Source organism: Sciurus carolinensis, chromosome 8 (genome assembly GCF_902686445.1).
Source record: "Sciurus carolinensis chromosome 8, mSciCar1.2, whole genome shotgun sequence".
In the NCBI taxonomy this organism is placed as follows: domain Eukaryota; kingdom Metazoa; phylum Chordata; class Mammalia; order Rodentia; family Sciuridae; genus Sciurus; species Sciurus carolinensis.
The window spans coordinates 16418005-16442985 of NC_062220.1; the positions used below are offsets into that span (position 1 = coordinate 16418005).

At 46.2% G+C, this 24981-nt stretch overlaps 1 protein-coding gene across 8 annotated transcripts in view; it reads left to right on the forward strand.

Moving 5' to 3' along the window:
• Atp6v0a4 (ATPase H+ transporting V0 subunit a4) overlaps positions 1-24981 on the forward strand; it is a 67692-nt gene that overhangs the window by 2926 nt on the left and 39785 nt on the right. For 5 of the 8 annotated variants that reach the window (XM_047560992.1, XM_047560993.1, XM_047560986.1 and 2 more), the window contains exons 2-6: positions 18545-18678; positions 19736-19814; positions 20076-20170; positions 24311-24436; positions 24855-24949. In XM_047560992.1, the coding sequence (XP_047416948.1) occupies positions 18545-18678; positions 19736-19814; positions 20076-20170; positions 24311-24436; positions 24855-24949 (529 nt within the window). Of the gene's footprint in view, positions 1-2294; positions 2417-15510; positions 15530-16032; positions 16169-18544; positions 18679-19735; positions 19815-20075; positions 20171-24310; positions 24437-24854; positions 24950-24981 lie in introns of those variants that run through there. The other 3 variants (XM_047560989.1, XM_047560991.1, XM_047560990.1) reach the window with 3 other exon arrangements.

Here is a 24981-nt window from a genome sequence, read left to right on the forward strand (position 1 = left end):
GTTCATCTCCTCCTTTCTTTTGGTTATTGGTATTTGATTTGAGACTTTGAGATTAGCTGTTTGCAGAACAATCCAAAGACAAACATTCTCTTATCAACAGATGAAGGTACTTGGACTTGATCGGCCCCTGATAATGCACCATTTCCCAAAGAAACAACCTCGAGGCAACTCTTTCACAAACTCCAGGATCAGTTGTTTTCTCCAGGAGCAGTTAGCTCTGCCGGTAGCCTCCCAGGCATTTGGCATTGGTTTACTTTGGAGGGTGCACCAGGAAGTTGCGACGCTCAAAGCTGGATGTTCTCTGGGAACGTTCTCAAGATTTTTTTTTTTTTTTTTAAATGCTCGAGATAGGTATTGGGTTACACATACTTAAAAAAAAAAAAGTCCAGGCTAATAATGTCTGTGACCAGGCTCCATGGTGGATGTAAGAAATCCCACGAAACCACGCCGGACACGGGAAATCACATAAGGGAATTTATTAAGCAAACAGTGTCTCCTGCAGGGTAAGGGAGAAAATGAGAGGAAAAGAGAAAGGAAAGAGAAAGGGTGCGCTAGAGAGAGTGGAAAGCCAGGAGGATAGAGAAAGTGAGTAGGAGAGACAGAAGGATGGGAAAAGATGGCGGGGGAGCTACAAAAACAGTTGAATTCTGCCGGGCTAACAGGGGACCAATATGGGAGAAGGACACTTGCAAGCTGACTGATGAACCAATAGCTAGCTAGGATGTTCACAGATTGACAAGTGGTTGGGAGGCGGGGAAATGGCTCTACCTGATGGGCGGGGGAGCAGCTTTGTACATTACAGTGGAGGTTGAAGTGGGGGTGGCCAAGAGGTGGGGTTCCCGGGCCCTCACTGTGGTTTCATCTGTGGTCCCTGATGAAGGAAAGGAAAGGGCAGAGTGTTTCCTGTGTTAGGAGATTGAAAACCAGCATCCTGTAGCCTGCAGTGGCCAAAGTCTATGAAAGAGCTTCCATGCTGAAGACCGTCCCTTGTGATTCCGATAGGCCCCTCTACCTCCTGTCTCTGGCCTTGAACTTGGGGCTCTCATCTTCACTTAACTCAAAGTCCATTCTGAGGAGGATCGAGGTCCCACACATGACTGTGCCTGTGCCCCCTTACTTCAGATCACAGATGGGATTGATGGCTCTCCCCGTGGCCTTGCCAGATGTTTTCACAACATAAGCTCAGGTTCTGGATGCCCTTGAGCTGAAACCTTGGACTCGAACCTGTGGGACCCTGAGCGTGTGGAGTTTAACCTCGGTCACTGCTGCTCAGTGATGGGTGTAGGATTTGGAGAGAATGGGAATCGTAGAGAACTCGAGGGTCTGACCTTCACATCGTGCCACAGAGGTGACAAAGTAACCAAGTCAGCAAGCCTGGAGCCCACCATTTGGAACTGGGTTTGGAGTTTCCAAACCAACGCATTCAACTTGTTTTCCATAACTGCAATGGGAGGTAGCCCAGATAGAGGAGGGATTGCCAAAAGGGAAGGAGCCTCCTCGGGCTGAGGCCCACTTCCACCTGGGCCACAGAGCTCACTCCCACCTTCTTCTCAGAAGTTTATTTCTTATTTTATAAACACGAGGGCGTTTTCTAGTTATCCTTGCCTATGTGTGGTGCTGGGTACCATGGCCTGCACCCCTGCCTAGCTTAATTGCGTTGCCTTCTGCAAACACACTGCAATGGTTTCTATGTTTTGCTATGTAAGACCTGCGCCAGGACCTGCACTCCTGTAACCCCACTGACTCGGGAGGCTGAGGCAGGGGGATCACAAGTTCAAGGTCAGCCTCAGCATCATAGTGAGGCCTTAAGTAACTTAGTGAGACTCTTTCTCAAAATAAAACATAAAAAGGGCTCCCTGGATGGTCAGCAGTACTAAGAAAAAGGGGGAGGCTGCCACTGAACTGCATAGAAGTGCAGAATGGCGACACCTTCCTGGGGAATTGAACCTCCCATAAAATATCACTGCGCGACACCCCCGTGACCTCCAGCGGTGCTTTTGACTCAACTTACCTGAATCCTTGTGCTATGTTTCAGCTGCGTGTCTTATAAAAGTGTATGTCGTGTTGGATTTTTAAAACCCATGGTCTGATGCTTTTTGTCTTTAATTTGGACGCCTGATCTATTTACTGACACGTTTAGCTTTAAATCAACTTACCAGAGGCTCTGGGATTCCCCTTAGGCCCCTTTTCCTCACTATTTTTGGATTCAGTTTTTTTTTTTTTTTTCATTTTTTAGAGGCACACATTCTCGACATGGAATTCTAATATCAGTTGGTGTGTTTACTATCCGGCAGATAACTTGAAGACTTTGGAATTCCAGCTCTGTTTGCGCACCCCTGGTTTTTATGCCTTTCTTACCACATATGTTCGCCAGCCGCTCCTCCGCTTAGGAATGGGCTACGTCCTATTGAACCGTGTAAGTTGAAAAGACCATAATTAGGAAATGCATTTACCCCGACCTACAGAGCTTCCTAGCTCAGGAACACAGTCCGCTGGAGTGTCCACTGCCTCTCCTCCTGGCCGGGATCCCTGCCCAGCGCAGCAGGAGTGTCCTGCGGCCCAGGAGGAAGCAGCATGTACCCTCTGAGTGCACGTTGCTCATGCACCATCATGAAGTCAAAAACATCCCCACCATTTATGTCAGAGACTGTGTTTGTACATATTTACCAATAGGTCATTATTGTTACCTTATAAGTGAAGATTTATTTGAATTTATCCACATAGTTATCAATTTGCTGTTCCCAATTCCTTTCTGCATGTCTGGTCTTCCAACTGTGATCACGGCCCTCACTATAGAGCATAGCCTTGAATATCGTCTCCTGGAGGGCCTAATGCTCTCAGATTTTGCTTATCTGCCTGTCTTTATTCTTCCTTTAGGCTTCTTCTTTTTTTTTTTTTTCAGTGCTGGGGATTGAACCCAGAGCCTTGTGCATGCAAGGCAAGCCCTCTACCAACTGAGCTATATCCCTGGCCCCTTCCTTTACTCTTAAAAAATATTTTCAATGGGTCTACAATTCAAAGTTGGCAGATATATTCTTCTAGTGCTTTAAAGACATTATTCTAATTTGTGTGTGTGGGTGTGTTACTGGGGACTGAACCCAGGTGAGCTCTACCACTGAGCGACACCCTTAGCCCTTTGTATTTTTTGAGACAGGGTCTCATGAAGTTGTTTAGGACCTTGACAAGTTTCTGAGGCTGGCCTCCAACTTGCAATACAACTTGCAAGCCTCCTGAGTCAGTAAGATTCCACATGGGAGCCACCGCACAAGGCCAACACTCTGTTTCTTTTGACCTGCGTTGTTTCTGTTGAGAACTGTCCACCTAACTGGCACAGCCTTGTAGGTAACTTGTTTCTTTTTCTTCTTTGCTGATTTTTAACATTTTTGTTTTGTCTTTGGTTTTCAGTAGTTTTACTCTAACGTGCTTAGGGATGGATTTCTTTTTATTTGTCCCCCTTGGGGTTTGTAGGCAACTGAATATGGAGCTTGATGTTACATAAATTTTGAAAGGTTCTCAGCCATCAAATTCCACTCTGGTTCTGTTCTCTTCTCTCCCTTTGCGACTCAGGTTATACACAGTTAAAGCTTTTATCTGTATCCTCTAAGTCTTTATTTACCATCTTTTTATTTTCTTGTGATTTATTTTGAACAATTTTTTTCTCTCATCTTTTAGTACACGATCTGTATCAAATCCATCTTTTAGTACACGATTTGTCATCTGTATCAAATCCACTTTGTAACTACTGATTGGATTCTTTATTTCAATTAGTCTCAATTCTGGAACGTCTATTTTATTTTTAAAAAATATAGATTTGTTACCTGTAAAGAGATTTGGTTTCTATTTTTCATCTTCATGAACAGAGTAAGAGAGACACAGAGAAAGAAAGAGAAAAGAGCAGGAGAGAGGAGAGGAGAGGGGAGGGAAGAGAGAAATAGAGTGAATACAATTATTTTAAAGTCTGTGTCTAAAAACTTCAGTATTTGGCACCTTTTTTCTCATTGGTTTTCTATTGTCTATTGTTTCTGCTGGTTTTATTCATGTGGTCTTGGTTTCTTGTGTACCTGGTTATTTTTTGTTGTGCTTAAAATTGTAACTGCACACAATTGTTCATAAGACTAACTTGAGACCTAAGAAGATCTGATCTTCCTGTAGAAATAATATATTGCTGTTGCTCTTTACTCAGGCACTTGGGGGCAACCCAAATCTGCCATCATGTCAATACAGTCTCAGCAATTATGATGATTTATCGCTAAGTGATAGACTTCGTGTGCATCAGTTTATTTTGGTGACCTTTCATCCTATGGTGCTAACTCTTTAGAATTTCTTTACCCAAGGAAGTTATCAAAGATGATACCAAAAATGTGTACCCAAGGTTCTCCATTTCAACGTTATAAAGTTTGTGAAAATAAAAGCTTAGAGCCAGGTGCAATGGTACATGCCTGTAAGCCCAGCTACTTGAGAAACTGAGGCAGGAGAATCATAAGTTCGAGGCCAGCCTGAGCAACGTAGCAAGACCCAGTGTCAAAATAAGAAGATAAAAGAGACTGGGAGGTGACTCAGTGGTAGAGTGCTTGCCTCGTATGTGTGAGGCTCTGGTTCAATCCCCAGTACCACAAAGACAAAACACACCTAGAAGCAGCTTATAATGGATTGAAAGATAGTTATTAAAAATGATGTGTCTGTGGTGAGGGTGTAGCTTAGCACGTGCGGGGTCCTGGGTTCAATCCTCATTCCCAAAATGAAAAAAAAATTAAGAATAACATTTAATTATTTGGGAAAACATTAACTGTATTACATAAAGCATTAAAAATGTATGTCTACATATCCAGTATAATTTCATTTCTATAGTGCAAAGAAAAATGTTTGGCAAATATCCTATCAAAATGTGATGCTACTGTTTTAGGTGGTTTTTATTTTCTTCTTTACACTTTACTGTGTCTTTCAAATTAAAAAAAAATTTTTTTTAGTTGTAGATGGACACAGTATCTTTATTTTTTTTTATGTGGTGCTGAGGATGGAACCCAGCGTCTCACACATGAGGGGCAAGTGCGTCTATCACTGAGCCACAACCCCAGCCTTGTCTTTCAAATTTTCTATAATACATTCTTAATACTTTTGTGAAGAAGAAATAAAATTAAGTTAGTGCATTTTTTTTAGGAGTTTTTCGCAGGAAATCGATACAGCCACAATGGAGCAGATAGACTACACTTGTTAATATCTGCTCCATTGCCTGGGAGAATTTTTTAATGTCGAGGAGTCTTCTCTTCATTAAAAAAATAATAATAAGTTTCAAGTTGTATATGGTGGAGAAATCTGCTTGCCAGCAGTCTCTGCTCTTAGGGTGCCAACAGAACATACAGGAACACGCAGGACTGTTCAGGATGGAAAGACTAGAAACAAAGCTGAAAGCAACCACAGAACTGCAGTCAGATCTTAGTGTTGGAAAGGAACCTCAGAGGCTTGATCCTTAACCTGGTAAGAACGCCCTGGAAAGAAAGGGGTCTGTTAGAGTTGGGGATGGCTGCATTTGACTGGTCCTGCCTCTCAAGGTTGTTCCTTGGACTTCTGTTCAGGTGCCTCAGGTGACTGGTCTCTCACTCATTGTTAAGGAAGCCAGCCAGTTCCTCTGTGGAACAGTTCTAACTGCTGGGAAAGTCAGCGAGTTACTCGCCTCAGACAGGCAAGGGCTTTTTAAGGTGAAGTTCACAGACAATTAGGGGATCTTTTCAGCGTTGCAACTCTGTGATGGCAGTTTCGGGCTCCCTGCAAGTCCCAATCTTATCATTTGTGCCTCCTGTTTCTGTTGGCACAGCAGTGCTTGTGGTCAGATTCATTTTTTGTTTAGTAAACAGAGAGGTATGTTCTCAAAGAGTAACTCTGAGCTAAGGTTTTGGGGAAACAAGGTCCGTGTTTATGATAAACACTCCTCCCGTTTTTCTTTCCAGTTTTGTCCACATGAAACTAAAGGAGACCAGACATCCTGTCCAGGATCGTTGGCCCTGTTCTCCCAGCTCCTGGCTTCTTTCCTACGGTGTCCTTCGGGCCTCTAACTTTCCTTCCCTCTGTTCTCTTTACCCGATCTTCTCTGGTCCAGGCTGTCCATAGGCCCCAGGGGAAGACAGAAAAACCTGTGGGGTGTCCTGGATTCCAGGTTCCACTTCACCACTTTCTGTGTGACCACTGAGAAGTCATGTAACCTTGGCCATCATGCTACCCAAGAAATATGGTGGGGACTCTAGGTGGGGGACCCAAAGGGGAAAATCCAGGGGAGTGGTGCCTTCAATTACTTTTGAGAAGACCTTTGTCTAGGATCCTCAGAAATCACCAGAGCTTATAAGTGATCCCCAGAGAGCCCTTGCTACCTGGGGCACCTGACACTAGGGGGTGGTAGGGGCAGCAATGAGATGTAAAGACCCTGAGGGTCAGGATTTTTGTGTTCTGCTTCCAGCTCTGCCACCAATTAGCTGTAGGAGCTCATGTAAACACTTCACCTCCCCAGGGTTCTGTTCATCTCCAATGAAAAAGATCTCTTAAGTTTTCGTCCAGTGGTACAGTTCAAGGATCTCTATACAATGCAGGATGTTAAATAGAGTAGAAAGAGAAATAAGCTGGGAAAGTTCATTTTTGAAAAAGAAGGTAGAAAGTTGCCTGTGATCCCAGCAACTTGGGAGGCTGAGGCAGGAGGATCACAAGTTTGAGCCAGCCTCGCTCAGCAATTCTTGAGACCCTGTCTTAGAATAAAAAATAATAGTAAAATGGACTGGGAGTGTGGCTCAGTGGTGGAGTACTTCTGGGTCTGATGTTCAGTACACTTGTATCCAAGCATGCATACATAAATAAATAGAGTAGAGGCAGAAACTAGGAAAAGAAACTCACTAGTATAATTTGTGTTCGATATTATCACAGAATGGCCAATGACTGGGGAAGTGCTTCCAGGTGTAAAGCCTAGAGAGACTGCAGGTAAAATCCATCCAAGACCAGCTCCAGACATTTTGTCTTCTGTCTGGTGAAATGTTCTTTTCCTTCATCTTTCCGGTTGCTGAGCAATGTGGCAAGTGAAGAAAGCATGAAAGCGACATAAGCAGCTCTGTTCCGAAGAGAAGCGGAGAGATGCCAGGGTGCGGGCTGGAGAAGCCAGAGCTCAGGGGCTCCCACGGGAAGAGCTCTGCTAAGAAGCCAGGTGCTGAGGGCCAGGGCAGGAGCTGGAAGGTACAGGGGAACGGAGGTGTCTGAGAGAGCTGCCTGGGGCATTCTGGGCCCCAGGGCATGCTCCAGAGGACAGAGAGCTGTGAGCCAGTCAGGGCCAAGTGGACGTTGGAGGGTACCAAGGCACAGAGTCATCTTGCTGGAAGAGCCCACGGGCAGGAGGCCGTGGGAATGCACATGGCAGGGGTGATTCTGGTTCCAGCACACATGGATTCGATCTCCGCGTGCTGATACATGAACTCAACGAGAGTGTTAGTGCCAACGAATTTCAGAGAGAGAGAGAAAGAAGTTGAATGTCAGTCCCTCTCTTTTTAGCGACCTCAAATCATCCTCTTCTGTCCTGGGCACCTTCTCAGATTGTAAAGGATCATGATTGGCAGAGTTGGTGCCTGGCCAGTGGTGCACAAGGGTCAGGCTCAAGGGCATGAGAAAATTCACTACTGGGGACTGGGGATGTAACTCAGTGGTGGAGCTAGTCTAGCATGTGAGGAGCCCTGGGTTCACTCCCCAGCACCGAAAAAAATGACTTATCTGAACGATGATGTGGCTGGAACTCAGCTCAGAAACATGGGATGCTGCTTTTAGAAAAGTTAGATAGTTACTTTTCCAGTTACTTTTTGGATTAAATTCCTTGCAAGCATTTTAGCTTGCTTTCTACTTATGCCTTTTCATTTTCTAAATGGCGATGATCTCCTGTTCATTGAGCTGTACGGCTGAACCTGGCAGGGGCACGGTACCTCCTAATCCTGGGTCTGAGCCGCTGCGTGCACAGGGGCCTCCGCGTAAGGCAACGTCCCTTGGAAGGTGTGGGCGCAACACTTGTGTCCCTCCAGCTGGGCAACATCCATTTAACAGAAAGTCCTTGGGGCGGAAAGTGCCTCCCAGAGACCTTCAGGGAGAGTGTGAAGTGGTGACAACTGGCAGCGTGCCCCAGGCTGGCCTAGAGGGGAACCTGGGAGTGAACGCTGAAATCCAAGCCAGCGCGTTTGGGGATGGAGAAGGCGGATCCGGCTCTGGACAGTTGGTTTTCTTCAGACCTAACGCTTCCCTCCAACTGCTCCTTTTCCCCCAAGTCCTGAGCGCGCTGGAAAACACTCGGTGTGCGTGAAATGATTAACAGGAGGATGCCGCCGCTTCAGAAAGTCAGAGAAACAGTCAGAGAAGGAAGGCACGCGCTCTGGACGCCTCACGGTCCCCTTTTGTGAAGGGTGGACTCGGCTGAGTCTGTCTTTCTCACAAGTCGCTGGAGATCCCTTCTGGGCCCGGGCTGGGCTTGGTTCGTTTTTCCTTCTTTCCCTCTTCCGTCCCTCTTGTTGACTTTGGTTTTGAATAAACTGGGTTGCCGCGGCTGACACCTTCCCTGTTCCCACTTTCTGAGTTGGTGACATAGGCAACCAGGAGACTGAGCGGAGGCAGGAGGCTCCTGAGAGCGGAAGACATCGTTGGAAGGTGCAGGGAGGGTCTGAGGGCCGTGAGGGCGAGTGAGGTGGACGGTCCTGTGTTCTGCATGTGCTGTGCAACAGATTCACCGGAGCTCTGGGACCAGCAGCTGTGTCTTCCCTTGAGAGAAACCCACGAACCCTCCTGGGGTGCCCCATTTGCTCTTCAGCTGTGACCCTACCCCTCTTTCTCCTCACAGCCTGATACCTGAGAGAGCTGTCTGTCCTCAATTTCTGCATCCATCTTTTCCTCACCAACCACTGATTTCCTGACTCTTGACTTCTTTGAATTCTGTCCCCTTCACTCCACTGAAGTAGGTCCACTGGGTCTCCAGTCACCTCCAGATGCTCCTGAGTCCTCTTCAGGACCACTCCATCATTTCTTTTTCTTTCCTTCTTTCTTTCCCTCCCTTCCTTCCTTCCTTCCTCCCTTCCTTCTTTTCCTCCTTCCCTCCTTCCTCCCTTCCTTCCATCTTTCTTTCCTTCCCTCCCTTCCTCCCTCCCTTCCTTTCTTCCCTTCCTCCCTCCCTTCCCTCTTTCCTCCCTCCCTCTCCTTCCTTCCTTCCTTCCTTCCTTCCTTCCTTCCTTCCTTCCTTCCTTCCTTCTTTTTTCCTTCCTCCCTCCCTCCCTCCCTCCCTCCCTCTCTTCCCTTTTTTCTTGTGGTTCTGGGGATGGAGCCTAGAGCCTGGTACATGGCAGGCAACTGCTCTTCCCCCAGCCTCATTCCAGGATTCTTGAGACCCTTCCCTGTGTTTTCATCCTTCTGATTGGATCTGCTTCTTTGCTGCCTTCTCTCTCCAGCCCTGAACCTCTGATATCCCCTATGCTCAAGCTGGACTTCCCTCCCTTCCCTCTTTCTCATAGCTTGAATTGTGCCCTGTCCCCCGAATCCCTATGTTGAAGTCTTTTCCTCCAGGATCTCAGAATTTGACCTTATTTGGGGACAGGGTCTTTGCATAGGAGATGAGTTCAGATGAATTCATGTTGGAACAGGGTGGTCCCTAATCCACAGGACTGTGTTCTTATAAAGAGGGGGGATTTGGACACACACATCTGAAGATAAGGCAGAGACTGGAGTGAGGTTTTCACAAGCCAAGGAGTACCAAAGATGTCACAAGCCACCAGGGGTCAGGCAAGAACATGGAGCAGATCATGGAGGAACCAACCCACCCACAACACCTTGACTTCACACTCCAACCTCCCAAAGCCTGGGCCAGTACATTTCTGCTTTCTAAGCCACCCGGTCCCCAGTACTTTGCTAGGGCAGCCTGTGCACTAATACACCCTCTGCTCCCCCAGGTGAGTGTTTCTCCAGCTTGGGCTTCATGGCTCTTTATCCTGTTAAAATTTGAGATCAGGAACAAGGCAAAGATGGCCTCTCTCACCTCTCCTTTTCCATATCATACTGGAAGTCCTGGCTAATTCCCTCAGACCAGAAAACAAAAGAAGAAATAAAACTCTCATTGTAGGAGATTACTTGTCTTTGTAGGAGACCCGAAAGAATCAACAGCTGCACACACACACACACACACACACACACACGCACACACACACACACACACAACCTCCTGCAAATGGTAAGTGTTTGTATAGAAAATCCCCTTCCCCCATCCCTGTGCTCATGGCCTCCCAGGAGCAGCTTTCTCTCAGCTGACCAGGCCCCCAGCACCGTCACTGTCCCATCTCAACTCTCCCCCTCTAGGTCACAACTTAGTCTGCAGAGATCTTGATCACTCTTCCTAGGGTGTCACCCTGGTTCATGACATTGATGACATTATGCCAACTGGACCTAATGAGCAAGAAATAGCACCTTGCTGATAAGGCATTTGCATATCAGAGGGTAGGAAATAAATCAGACTAAAGTTTAGGGAACTTCTACCTCTGTGAAATTTCTAGGTGCCCAGTATAGGGCATGTTGAGATGAGGTGATGGGTAAATTGCGTGTGACCCCTCAAGGGGCACAGGGATTAGTGAGCCTCTTTTAATCCTGGAGGCAAAACAGTCCCCACATGGGAGTGTTACTCCAGCTGATTAACCAAATGACTGCGAGTTTTGCGTGGGTCCTGGACTAGGAACAGGCTCTATGACAGGTCCAGGCTGCTCTTCGGGCCGCTCCACCACTTGGGGCATAGTATCAGATCCAATGGTGCTTGGGGTGTTGGCTGCAGGTCCCTATTGGGTGAAATAGCAGTATGGGCCCTTAGGACTGGGGAGCAAGGCTCTGCCATAAGCCACAAGCAAACTACTTTCCTTTAGAGAAGAAACTCTTGACCTGTTATTGGGCCTTAGCAGAGACTGAAGCTTGACTATGGTCCACCAAGCGGCCATGTAATGGAGCTGCCTGCCACAACCTACGTATGATGACTCACCCAACCATGAAGCTGAGCACGCAAGGCAGTGTCCATCATCAAACGGAAGTGGTAAATACATGCATGAGAGGCCCTGAAGGCACAAGTTTCACGAGGCAGTGCCCCGAATGCCCCTGGCCCCCACTCCTGCGATGCTGTCTCCCCTCTCCCAGCCTATGCATGATCAGCTGAGGGGAAGGGGATACCTAGACCTGGTTCTGCGTAATATGCAGACGTCACCCGAAGGGATGTACTTGAAGGACAAGAGTGAAGGGAAATCTCGAAGGGCTGAACTTTGGTCAGCGTACTGGTCAGCACTTTGCGTGGAAGGAGAAATGGCCAGATGTGTGACTTCATCCTCCGGCAGGTTTGCTGCATAATCCAGGAGTTGGAAGGAACGTGATTTAAAAAGTGGTGACCAAGAAATCCAGGGAAGAAATGTATGAATAGATCTCTCTGAATGTGCAGGAAGCAGGAAAATATTAATATCCCATCTGAATGTTCACCAAAAGTTGACCTCAGTGCAGGAGGATTTTAATAATAGAATGGGTATGATAGCCAGTCAGCTTCTGTCTCCAGCCACTCCTGTCATTGCCCAGTTGGCTCATGGACAAAGTGACCATGGTGGCAGGGATGGACTCAGCAACATGGACTGTCAGTCACGAAGGCCAGTCTGGATGTGACCGCTGCTGAGTGCCCATCTGCCACAGCAGAAGCCAGCACTGAACCCTTGGTATGACAGCATTTGCCAGGATGATCAGCTGGCTACCTGGTGGCAGCTTGATTACATTGGACGACTTCCATCTTGGAAGGGACAGCATTTTGTCCTTACTGGAAGAGACACATATTCTCGATATGGATTTGTCTTCTCTAAATATAACGCTTCTGCCAAAACTACCATCTGCAGACCGACAGGAAGCCTTATCCACTGAGATGGTTCTCCATGCTGCATTTTTATTCTGTTTGTGGTGTGCAGATTGAACCGAGGCCTCATCTCCGCCTGGCAAGCCCTCTACCACCGAGCTAGGGCTCCAGCCCAGCACTGCTTCTGATCCAGGGGCTCGCTTCACAGCAGAAGCACAGCAATGGGCTCCTGCTCAGGCAGTTCACTGGTCTTACCCTGCTCACCACAGTCCTGAAGCAGCTGGCTCAGTAGAATGTGGAGTGGCCTTTTGAGGACTTAATTATCACTCCAGCCAGCTGACAGAACCTTGAAGGATGAAAGTGAGGTTCTCCAGAGGTTGAGTAGGTTCTAAGTCAGCATCCTGTGTGCTGCCCTTTCCTCCCATAGGTCAGGAATCAAGGATGGAAAAGGGTGCAGCACTATTCCACATTACTTCTAGTGATCCACTGGCAAAAAATGCCCCCCTTGTTCTTGTGACTCTGTGCTCTGCTGGCCTAGAGGTTTTAGTTGCAGAGAGAAGAATGCTTCCACTGGGGAACATGGCAATGATTCCATTGAACTGGGGGTTAAGGCTGACGCAAAACCGACTTGGGCTCCTCAGGGGAGTCAACAGGCCAAGGAGGCAGATGTGGTGTTGACTAAGACTACGATTCTACAGCGGGGGAAAAAAGAAGACATGTCTGGAATATAGGCCACTACTCAGGCGTCTTTCAACCTCAATGTGCCCTGAGAGTAAAGCTGATGGGAAACCGTGAGGGCCCCAGGCAGGCATGACCACTGTGGGCGTACACTTCAGGAATACACGTAAGAACAAGGAGCTGCCCAAGTGTTTCTTGAAGACAAGTGGACGGAATATGGAGCAGACACTAAAAGAGAATACTGTGATCGTCATGAATATTTACTCCTTGTTATGAATAAATTTGCATACATATACATATTAAGCAAGGGTCTTTGCTTTCTTTCCTCCCCTATTTGCTGGTCATGTGGCATTTTTATCTCAGTATTTAGCTATCTTTAATTTTACATTATGGGGTTTAAGTTACAGAATGTCAGGAGAAGAGTAAACACCACTCAAGGTGTTTGCGTCCTCCTTCAGGAAAGGATCAGCGCACTTCTAGTTGACCCTGGTGCTGGGGGTTGAACCCAGGGCCTCAGGCATGCTCAGCGCGCACTCTACCGCCCAGCCGCACCCGGCTCCCTGCTACTGTTTTTATTCAGACATCAACTGCGGTTTAACTAGATGTGTTTGGGTGCCGAGTTGCACTTGTGAAGACGAATTTTATGTGTTCACTTGACTGAGCTAAGGGATGTCCAGATAGCTGGAAAGTGTTAGTTTGGGATGTGTCTGTGGGGATGTTTCTGGAAGAGATTAGCATTTGCATCAGTAGACTGAGGAGACACGAGGCCTCTCCAAAGCGGGAGGAAATCATCCAGTCCACGAAGAGGTGGGGGAAGAGGCATTTGCTTCCTGTGGCAGCTGAGAATCTTCTTCTCCTGCCTGTGGGCATCAGACAGATCTCCTGGGCTCAGGCTTGCGGACAGCAGGTCCTGGGACAGCCTTCCTTGGCCTGTGAACCAATTCCCATGACAAGCTCTTAAGAAGGTGTGTGTGTGTGTTGTTGGTCCTGTTTCTCTGGAGAACCCTAATTAATACTTTGGCCATCTGAATATCCTCTTGTGTAAAATGTCTCTGTGCCTTTGGCCCATTTTCTGGTTGGATTGTTTGATTTTCTTTTACTGATGAAGTCTGAGAACTCCATAGATTCTAGTTGAGTTCTTTATCAGACAATGACTTGCAAATATTTCCTTCCACTCTTTAGCTTATCTTTTCATCCTCTCAATGAGTTTTTTCATCCTCTAAACAGCCAAAGGAATTTATCTCTCTGTCTATATATAATGTTAACATATAAGCATATATTTACATAAAGATAAATATATACTTGTGTAAATATAGGTAAGTATAAACATATATATTTATATAAATATAAATTTCTTTTTTTGCAGTGCTGGAGACCAAGTCCAGGCCCTCTCACTTGCAGGGCCAGAGCTTTGCCACTGAGCCACGCCCCAGCCCTTGAGCCACGCCCCAGCCCTTCATCAGTGTGCTGTTTTCTTGGATTATATTTTAGGTGTCTTGTGTCTAAGAACACCTTACCAGTCCTCTGTTCCAAAATGTTCAACTCTATTTCTTCAAAAAGTTACACAGTTTCACATTTAAAATTGATTTATCATCTGTTTTGAATTAACTTTCAGTTGGTGCCTCCCCTGGCCTGCAGAGTTCCCAGAGGGGAGAGACTCCCCAACCCTGGGATTCCTTTTGCACTTCTCAGCTCACATCTTGCTGATCTGCTTTGTGAATCCTGAGTTCAGTCTTGGGGACTTTGTCCAGTTAAATCCGGACTTGTGAGCAAATCTGCCCTGACGGGATTAGTGAGCATGGCCAAGCTCTCCCTCTCAAGAAACCCAAGCTGCTGCTCCTCCTCCTCCTCCTCCTCCTCTTCTTCTTCTTCTTCTTCTTTTTCTTCTTCTTCTTCTTCTTTTCTTCCTTTTTTTTTTTTTTTTTTGGTACTGGGGATTGAATCCAGGGGCACTTTACCACTGAGCCACATCCCCAGCCCTTTTTAATTAATTAATTTATTTTTGAGACAGGGTCTCCCTTAGGGCCCTGCCAAATTTCTAGAATAGCCTTGAACTTGCAATCCCCCTGCCTCAGCCTCCAGAGTTGCTGGAAGTGCAGGTGTCGGATACCGTGACAGGCCCAGACTGTTCCTTTCTTACAGGGTCTAGGAGTAGACCACCTGCTCCCTCAGAGACCCCAGTCTCCACTGTGCCAGGGTTAAAATGGCCACAATTTCCCAGCTGTCTCCAGCCTGCTCCTCCCTGGTGCCTCCCATACTGAAGTTAGATTTTTCAGTGTTCTCAAAAGCAGTGGTGCCAAGAATCATGCACAAAACTCACCCAAGGGATTTGTTAAAAATGAAAATCTCAGACAACCCAGGAGATTTTAGCCCTGATGGGATATTTGATATTAAGGAATTATTGCTGAATTTTAGGAGTGACTATGATGTGTGTGTGTGTGTGTGTGTGTGTGTGTGTGTGTGTGTGAGATCTATGAAAAAAATCCTTCTCTTTTAGAGATATATGCTGACGTATTTTGAAAGAAATATATGAGGTATGGAATTTGCTCCAAAATAATGGGGAAGGGGGGGGAGTGGCAGGCGTGGATGACCCAAACTTCCACAGCCATGGGAACCGTGTGTCCAGGGGGATATTCTCTGTACTCTTGCAGATGCTGACATTTTTTCCATCATAAAAAGTGAAAAACCAAAAATCACCCCTTTAGTTTGGGGTGTATTTAGTAGGCACCCCAGGTGGGTGCACATAGGGGATCTCTGTGCACCCTCTGGGAAACCGCTCTGGAAAGTTCATTCATGTCAGCGTAGTGTCTGGTGCAGAGTAGCCTCTGAGCCCAGAGGAAGTGCGTCTGAGGGGCTCACTCTGTGGCCCTCCCCTTCACTGCCAGAGAAATGGGAAACGCAGAAGTCCTCTGCAAGGAAAGGGTGAATGTCACGGGCCGTCCTGTCTCTCTACCTGGGCCTTGTCGGAAACTGAATTTCAGACGTTGGGCATTTGTAAGTATGCGTCTGTTTTTCTGCCTTTGGAAGTACATAGACTGTTTTGGAGAACAGTTCATAGGAAGGTGGCTAATGGTCCTTTCTACCTTTTAATACTGTTTCGTGTCTACAATTTTCCTTTCTTTCTGTGATGCCGGGGGTCAGCCCAGGCCTTCTCACTCCAGGCAAGCACTCTGCCAGCGAGCCACGCCCCAGCCCTCGACCTGACAATGTCAAGGAGTGTTTTGGTTTGCTTAGTAAATACACTAGGCTGCTGTCTATGGGGCTCCTTCTAAGACGCCTAGAAACTTTGTCCCTAACCCTCAATTCGCCGAAGGCAAGTTACCCTCATCGGAAAGCAGTGTCCTGCTTCCTGGTGGGGACTCAAAGTCACTGCAGAGGGCACAGTGGGGGCGGGGGTTGAGCAGGGCGGCCGGTGGGGCAGGTTTGTCCTCGCCCTCAGCAGTGTTGATACAGTACAACCGCCTGAGGAGAGGCAGCCAGGAGGGGCGCTGTGGGGAGGCAGGGAGGCTCCGCTCCCACATGGGCCCTGGGCCACTGGGAGCCACACCCGGCTGAGGAGGCCTGAGGCCGGCTGCTGCTGCTGGGGGCTCCCTTCCCTGAGCACCGGGAGGACCTCTCTCCCCTGAAACTTGGGTAAGAAGGGCCTCTCTGTGCTTTTGCTCTTCATGAAGCTGAGATCTCATGTCTCTTTGCCGTGAACAGATTGCCTTAGTTATCGCAAAGGACAGCAAACAGACTTTTGGCTCATCTCGGTGTCAGAGGGGAAAACACAGAGCCCAACTGTGCACTCTGGAGGGAGGGGATGATGTTTATTCTTGATTCCATAAATGGAGAAGTGGTTTTGGAGCAGCTGCTTGGTGGTCAATATTGAGCTAGATGGTGCTAGAGTGGAAAACATGGAGTAGGTCCAGCCTCATGATTGTTCAGGAGTGGGGGGTACAGAAATTCGTTAAACAAGTAATTGCAAGTGACTGCTACTCTGGCAGTAAAGAGGAGGCAGCTTGGGTCACTGGGGGTCAGATGGTGGTCAGGGAAGGCTGTGGGAGGAAGAGCATACTTAAGTTAGACTGGAGGAATGGCAGGTTTGTGTGGGATATGGGGATGAAGGATGAAGAGGAAGAAATTGAGGTTCCGAGACCAGGGGAAAGAGCGTGAGCAAAGGCCCTGGAGTAGGTGAGAGCTCAGAAATGAATGCAGGTGTCTGGGGAACAGTGTGGAGATAAGCAAAGCTGGAGAAGACAGAGGCCAGATCCAGAGCCTTTTCCTGGCCAGCTCTGGCATTAGTCTTTATCCTGACAGAAGTTGGGACAATAGATAGGCCAGGTATCTGGCAAGTTGTGAAGTGGAACCTGCTCTGGAGGCATGGCAGTTCTTCAGAAGGTGACTTGGAGGAAAACCATTTACAGTGGCAGGGCTGGGCCTCTAGAGGGTGTTTGGAGGGAAGGAGCTTTGCCCCTCCCTGCTCCCACCCTTTGCTCTCAGGGACACTTTCATTTAGTCCTTGGAGGGACTCTTTAGCTTCCCTCCCAGCTGGGGCCATGTCCTTCCTGGGTGTCTGTTCCAGCAAACCCTAAAATGTGGATAGTCCCTTTGTAACTGAGACTGAAGGGCAATGCTCTAGAATCACATGGTGCCACACCCCACAGTTTGGAATGCTTCTGCCTGAGCCCCTGGGCGCCTCTGACCACCCCAGGGTGCAGCTGCCCTGCCGTGGGTCTATGCCAAGTTCAGGTGGTCGGCAAGGGCTTCAAGGGCCCGGCCTGACTTGCTCCCCTGCTTCACAGGAAGCTGTGGACTTGCATCTGTGACACGTAGTGTGTCTTATCACATGGGTTGCTTTGCCCTTAGCCAAAATGCTTGGGACCAAAAGTGTTTTGGACTTCAGATATTTCAGTATTTTCATATACCAAATGAGATATTTTGGGGCTGGGACCCAAGCCTACGTGCAAAATTCATCTGCTTCATAAATACCTTATACTCACAGGCTGGAGGAAATCTGGAACAGTATTTTTGGAGCACCTGGTTGTGAGGGTGACCTGTGTCATGAGGTCAGCTTGGACTTGTCTGCTGTGGCATCATGTCAGGGCTCACACGTTTCAGATTTTGGAGCAGTTTGGCTTTTGGACTTTTGAATTAGGGATGCCCCACCCGTGTTCACATCTCCATGACTGTGACCGCCCCCAGAAGTGTGTCTCAGTCTCTTTTTAAGCCAGAGGTGGCAATGTACTTGTGACTGGATAGTGGAACTGTGACTCACAGGTAGTCCCAAGAAACTCACAGGGCTTCAGGTGAGCATCCTTCCATACGCAGGGCACAGACGTATTTAATTCCTATTGACTGCATAGGGTTCTGTTGTATTTCATCATCCCCTATAGATGGGTATCTAGCATAGATCCATTTATTTTAATTCTCATTTATAATGTTTATTTATCTGTTTTTCTATGTGTGTTCAGGTTTGTCTGGATAATTAGCAATGGAGATCTTGGGTCTCAAGCATGAATAATATAAAATTGGACAGTGACAAGTTGCTCTCCAAGAAAGCTGTAAAGAACTTACACCTTAATGTATGAAAGGCTCTGCTTTCTCACACCACAACTTGAGTCTTTAATCATCTACACGTCATCACGTGTGTGTTACTGGAAATTGAACCCAGGGCCTTGTGCAAGCTATGCAAGTGTTCTACCACTGAGCAGCACACCCAGCCCTTGTTTATGTGTTCTGCAGTGCTGGGGATTGACCCAGGACCCTGTGCCTGCTAGGCAAGCACTACCAACGAGCTACATCTCCAGCCCCACCCCACCCTTTAATCATATTTAAAAATCTTTGGCTCATTTGATAGAGGGTGAAAAGTTCTATCTTGTTTTTTGTTTATAATCTTTTAAGTCAGGAATGATTCTAGTTGGATTTTAATGTTAACTAAAAAAATATATATATATATATATTTATATATATATCAACCTCAGATCTCACATATTCATTCCCTTAGATCTTGCTCTTTGTCTCCTGCAGACAGAGACTGGGCCAAGATGGCGTCTGTGTTTCGAAGTGAGGAGATGTGTTTGTCACAGCTGTTTCTCCAGGTCGAGGCTGCGTACTGCTGCGTGGCTGAGCTCGGAGAGCTGGGATTGGTTCAGTTCAAAGATGTAGGTATTGCATTCTTTGGAGATAAGAGGAAGGAGGGAGTGAAGTAGATAAGTCTTTCACAATACCTCTCTAGGAAGCAAAATGGGTTCTGCAGGGAGAGGAGCCTGGAATAGATGGAATTCCGTGGCTCTAGAGGATCTGCGACGACAGGGCAAGTCATTCAGGAACATGTTCTTCCTCCATGCCTGTCTCCTCCGTAGAAATATTCTGGAGCTCTAATGCAATCAGCGACTCACTGATGTGGACGCCATTCTATTGCATTGCCTGTGTAGCATCCTCAAACATGCCTCTGCAAGGGGCATGCGGATTACCAAACCTTTAATAAAGACAGAAACCATTTTTTTTTTTTGGACTAGTCAGTTTAGGGACAAAATATTCTGGAGTCCACAGTTATGTGTAATACCCAGGACTGAGTTCCAGAGTGATACTTTATAGATAGAATGTCTTGAGTGACACTGGGTGTCATTTCCCAGGGGCACTTTATGTCCTCACTAAGATCTTTTTGGAGTTGCATGTAGAGAATCAGTCTTCCTTATTTGCTCACCAAGGTCAATGTCAAAGCTTAGCTCCTGCAGGGAAGGATCATGCCTTGGATTTTGCTTTCCTACTTGCTAGCACAGGACCTGACTGGAGGCAGGTCCTCAGAAACACTTACTGGGCTAAGCCAAGGGACCACCCAAGGGTTGAATTTTTATTGGTGATTATGAAATTTACATTGACTTGTGCAGTTTTCAAGGTCTGTTCATATTCATAGCCCTGTTGAGGATTTCCAGGCTTTTTTGGAGAACGAATTCAGCTAAAAACAAGGAAATCTTGGATGTGGGAGGACTTCGTTTCTCTTAGGAATGGGAGAGCCAGAATGAGTGCCAATGATGGTTTGTGATAACACCAAGGGTTGGTTTTCTTGTGAGTCACCTCTGTTGTGCGTGGAAACATCTACTCCCATGATAACTCCAGCAACGTTCTCCAGCTTTAAGAAGACAATGCAATAACAAAGGAATCTTTTATAGCTGTGTGGCTTAATGTGTGCCTGGTGTCCCCCTGTCCCCCACCTAGTTAAATGTGAACGTGAACAGTTTCCAAAGGAAATTTGTGAATGAAGTCCGAAGGTGTGAGTCATTGGAAAGAATCCTCCGTAAGTCACTTTTCTTACTGTCTAAATGGGGACTGGTAAGGAGGGAAATAGTTTGCACAACTTAATTAACAAATGTGTCTCTTTGAGGTGATGGTGGAGGCAGGGGATGCAGGAGGTTGGAGGATGGACCCTGGTGCTGGGGCAGGTCCTAGGGCAGCTCAGGCAACTGAGCCGACCAGAGGACACCTGTCCCGCTGACCTCATGGCTTAATATGGGATCCATGGTCACCTTCTACTCTCTTTTGGATTGTCATCCCTCAGGTTTTCTAGAAGATGAGATGCAAAATGAGATTACAGTCCAATTGCCGGAGAAGTATCCGGAGACTCCTCTCCCACGGGAAATGATTACCCTGGAGGTAGGTTCTGCACTCTGCATTTGCCCCCAGGATAGGACAGTCACAAAACCTGTCTTTTGGGGAACTTTGAATGCACTCATGGGTCTTTTACCTGGTTATAGACGGTGAGGAAGCAGATTTACATGGTAGTGGTTGTCACTTTTCAGGGCGACTACCCCAGAAAAATTGCAAGGCACGAATTCGGGGGTCACTCCTACTGATCCCAGGAAGAACTGTTTTCCCTTCTCAACACAATCCCAGGAAGCTCACCTCACCAGGAGGAGTGATCTGCTCTGTGGCACAGATTCTTACAGGCAGCACAGTCTAGTCTAGATGGTGCCCCGAGCAGGCTGAATGTAGGCTAGTGGCGTGTCTGCGAGTCACTGCCTGCTGCAGAGCAGCTGGTGAACTGGCTCTTTTGCATCAGAACCTTCTTTCTCCTTCTCCTCCTCCTTCTGTTTTGTCAGTGCTGAGTCTTGAACCCAGGGCCCCACACACGCTGGACGAGCGCTCTACCCCTGAGCTGCACTCCAGCCTGGGAGAAAGGTTTGAACCAATCCAAACAGGACTCCCCCCCATCGCCTCCCATGTCAGCGGCTCTCAGCCCTGCACCTCCCTCAGCCCCCAGGCCTGTTCTTGTGACTAGGAGACATCCCTCTGGTTTAGGCACTGACCCTGATTTCTAAGCCATGGCAGAAGCCTTCTAGGCTGCCTGGTTTTCTTTTTATTTTTTCTTTCTTTTTTGGTACCAGGAATTGAACCTGGGGGTGCTTAACCACTGAGCCACATCCCCAGCCCTTTTTATATTTAGAGACAGGGTTTGCTGAGTTGCTTAGGGCCTCACTAAGTTTCTGAGGATGACTTTGAACTTGTGATCCTCCTGTCTCAGCCACTGGAATGACAGGTGTGCACCACTGTGGTTTTCCTAACTGTTCCGCTCTCCTCTGCCCATTCACCAGATTCTGTCCCGGAAGTGGTTTATCTCATCACTTCCCTGCTCAAGAACGTACTATGACTCCCTCTCACCTGTATCAATCCTAGGCACCTCTGACCACCAAAGCCTGGCCTCCTGACCCTGTCCTAACCTCATCAGTCCTCCACCCTCCATGAGCTTCTCGCTTGGTTCTCTGCTCATCTCACACCCAATTCTCAACTCCAAGCTGTTGATCATGCTGTGCCTCAGGCCCAGGGTCCCCTTCCCCTGCACCACCAGCCCCTCTTCCAGACTCAGCGTAACCCCCTCCTGTTCTATAAAGCCTTCTCCAGCTTTGCCAAAGCATGGAAACTCCATTCTCTTAGAACTTCTGTTGGGCTTCTAATCAATATGACATGTTCATAATCTAATTCAGTGGTTCTCAAATTTCTTGGTCTCAGGCATCTTTATCCTCAACTCTTATTGAGGATTCCAATATTAATTAAATAATTAATGAAGATCATAGTTACTGATGTTTACTGTATTAGGACCTAAAATAGAAAACAAGTCAAATATGTATTCATTCATCTAAAAACAATCTTATTATATGTTAACATATTTTAAATGAAAAGATAACTATTTCCCAAGACAAAAGCCTTTAGTAGGAAGAATGGCAGTGTTTACAGATTTCTTCAATTCTTGGCTTAATGACGAGCTCTGGTGTCTTAGATCTGTTGTGATGTGCTGTTTTACTTGGTGTGTGTGAAGATGGTCCCGCCTCTCACAGACGCGCAGCTGGAAAGGGCAGGGACGTCCAGACACCTTTTCACAGTGTGGCTGTCCTTCTCTGCTGCTGTGTTGAGGCTTGACGAGCTTGGGCTCTTGATCTTGATGAACAGGTAGTAGATATTCTCATTTCCAAATTGAGATGGTTATGTTTTAGGTAGGAGCTTGAAAGAGAAATCCATCCAACTGAATTTAGGATGACCTGATTGGTTTAGTTCTCTTCTCTGTAAAAACTTCTCCAACCATGCCGAGGCATGCAGATTGAAGTTTCGCCATTTAGACTTCAAAATGTTCCATTTTGTCTGATATTAACATGCTTTTTGGGGTGGGGTGGGGAAGAGGAGAGCTTACATTTACACGGATATCCTTTTTTTATTGTTTATTGCTGTCTCTTTGGTAAGGGTTTCCCTTGAATGGATTTTTAAAAATCTGAAATGATAATGTCTTTTTTAGGAGGTGACCTTAATCCGTTCCCATTTATTGTGATTACCATCCGCTTCCTGGCATTGGGCTTAAAACCCTTGGCTTAAAAGCTGTGGATTCAGTTACATTTAACCTTTCAAGACATGTTCCCAGTAAATTTTTTCCCAGGGACCTTTCAAGACTCATGCTTCATAACACTTTCTCATAAAATGCGCTGCTACTTCACTTCCCATCCCTCTCCGGACCAGCTGACTCTGTCTTTGTCCTAGAGCTTTACTATACTATGTTTAGTATGGGTTCAGTGGTGATCATTTTACTAAATTCTGAATTGATCTACTAGGATATTTATAAAATAAGTATAAGGTATTAAGAATTATGATCCAGCAGTCACTGACTGCCCATCACCCTGCATAAGATGAAAGAAGTCCAGAGTGATGCTCGGAAAGACTTCTGTGAGCCCTGCCTTCCTTTCTTCCTCTTGAAATAATCATTACACTGAATTTTGCAGTTTCCTTTTCCTTGCTCTTCATAGTATATATTTTTTTTTTTTCATGCTGGGGATCAAATGCAGGACCTTGTGTGTACTAGGCAAGCAGTTTACCATGGAGCTATGTCCCCAGCCCTTTTCATAGTTTTATCAAATATTTAGTCTTCTAAATAACTTAATAACATATAACCTAGTATTGCACATTTAAAATTCCCACTCAAGTGGAACCGCGTTGTTTATTCTTCTGTGACTTGCTATTTCCTTTCATCATTTCATTTTAAGACTCCATAGTGTTTCTTGTTTTTGAAATTAACTCATCTTCACTGCTATAAAGTATTTTTATTGAATATAATACACTTTATGCCATTGTATTGTTGATGGACATTTGGATAAATGGTCTTTCATATCTTTATATTATTTGTTAAATCTCAGTATTGCATTCATAAACTGTATCAGGTATTGAGTTGATCTTATTGAGTTTTTTATTTCAATTGCTGTAGTTTTCATTTTCAAAATTTCTAACAGTTCTTTTTTTGTATCTACCTGTTCTTTTAATAATTAGGACATTGTTGTTCAATAATTTATTATTAATTGATTTATTTTTTAACCAGGGATTAAACCCAGGGGCACTTAACTACTCAGCCACATCCCCAGACCTTTTTATATTTTATTTGGAGACAGGGTCTCTGAGTTGCTTAGGGCCTCGCTAAGTTGCTGAGACTGGGTTTGAACTTGCTATCCTCCTGCTTCAGCCTCCTGAGCTGCTGAGATTACAGGCATGCGCCACCTCGCCCGGCTATTTATTTTTTTAGTGGAAGCAATATCTTTACTTATCTCTTTGAATATTCAAAAGAAAAAGCAAACACACAAGGGTGTCGCTCAGTGGCAGAACACTTTCCTGACATGCATGAGGCTCTGGGTTTAATCCCTAGCACCACCAGAAAAACAAAGCAAATTAAAATCTTTTTTCATACTGTTCTATAAAAATGATTTCATGACATGTGATTATGTGTTCTGATTTCGTTGGTGATTTATCTTATCATTAGATTTTATTATAAGCCTTATTCTTTTGCCTGCCCATTTGGGGAAGGAAATTGTTGTTTTGCTTGCTACTGTCTTGTCTTCCATGCTCACTGTTCTCTGTGTATCCTTTTCTCATTTGCTTGTATCTGGGTCCCCAGATTCTCACTTGGAACATCTGGTGGCTTGGAGGTGATACGAATTTCTCTTCTTATATGTAATACATCCTTACAGTGAATTGTCAACCTGAAATGGGGAAAACATGTCTGGGCTTCCCCACGAAGGTGCCTCCCTCCCCGCGGAGTGTCTTCCCATCCCCCCATTTGACGAGGGAACTCTGGAGAGTGGGTGGATGGTTCCAGCTCATGTTCTGCAAGAACAGGGAGTTGGTGACTGGTCAGGTCACCCAGCCTCCAGCTGGGTTAGGATGCACTGAACACCTCTTCGGTTTTAGTTGTCGGTGCCGGTAATGTGTGGTAGGAATATCGTAGTGCTTTCCTTCTGGCTTACCTTCTGTTTCCCTCCTGCATAGACTATTCTAGAAAAATTGGAAGGAGAGTTGCAAGAAGCCAACCAGAACCAGCAGGCTTTGAAGAAAAGCTTCCTAGAACTGACTGAACTCAAATACCTCCTGAAGAAAACCCAGGACTTCTTTGAGGTCTTTTTTTTTTTTTTTTTTTTTTTTTTTTTGGTGGGGGGACTGTTCATTAAAGGGCCCATTTAATTATAACCTCAAATCTTCTCAAATTTTGAAAGCTGGCTGATTTACAGCTCGAATAAAACACTCCATTTCTGTCCCATGACCAGGTCATCGGTGAAGGGGAAGAGCATGTGCCCAAAATGGTTCTGACTGAAGGAACAGTCGGAGCAAAAGGACAGTTCATTTGGGCAGATTTGGGGTTTTGGTAGGAAGAGACTGGGAAGTTTTTCCATCTGGCAAGGAGCGCTATGCTTGTTCAGTTCAGTTAATTGTTTTGTGGAAAATTAAAATTTCTTTAAAAACAGACAAAACCTTGAAATGTGGGTGCTTCTAAGATACCAGAGCCTTTAAGTGACAGTGGTGCTTTGGCTTTCAGACGGAAACCAATTTAACTGAAGATTTCTTTATCGAAGACACTTCCGGTCTCCTGGAGTTAAGAACTGTACCTGCATTCGTGGCTGGAAAGTTGGGGTTAGTGTGACTCTAGGTCCTGAGTCTTTAGC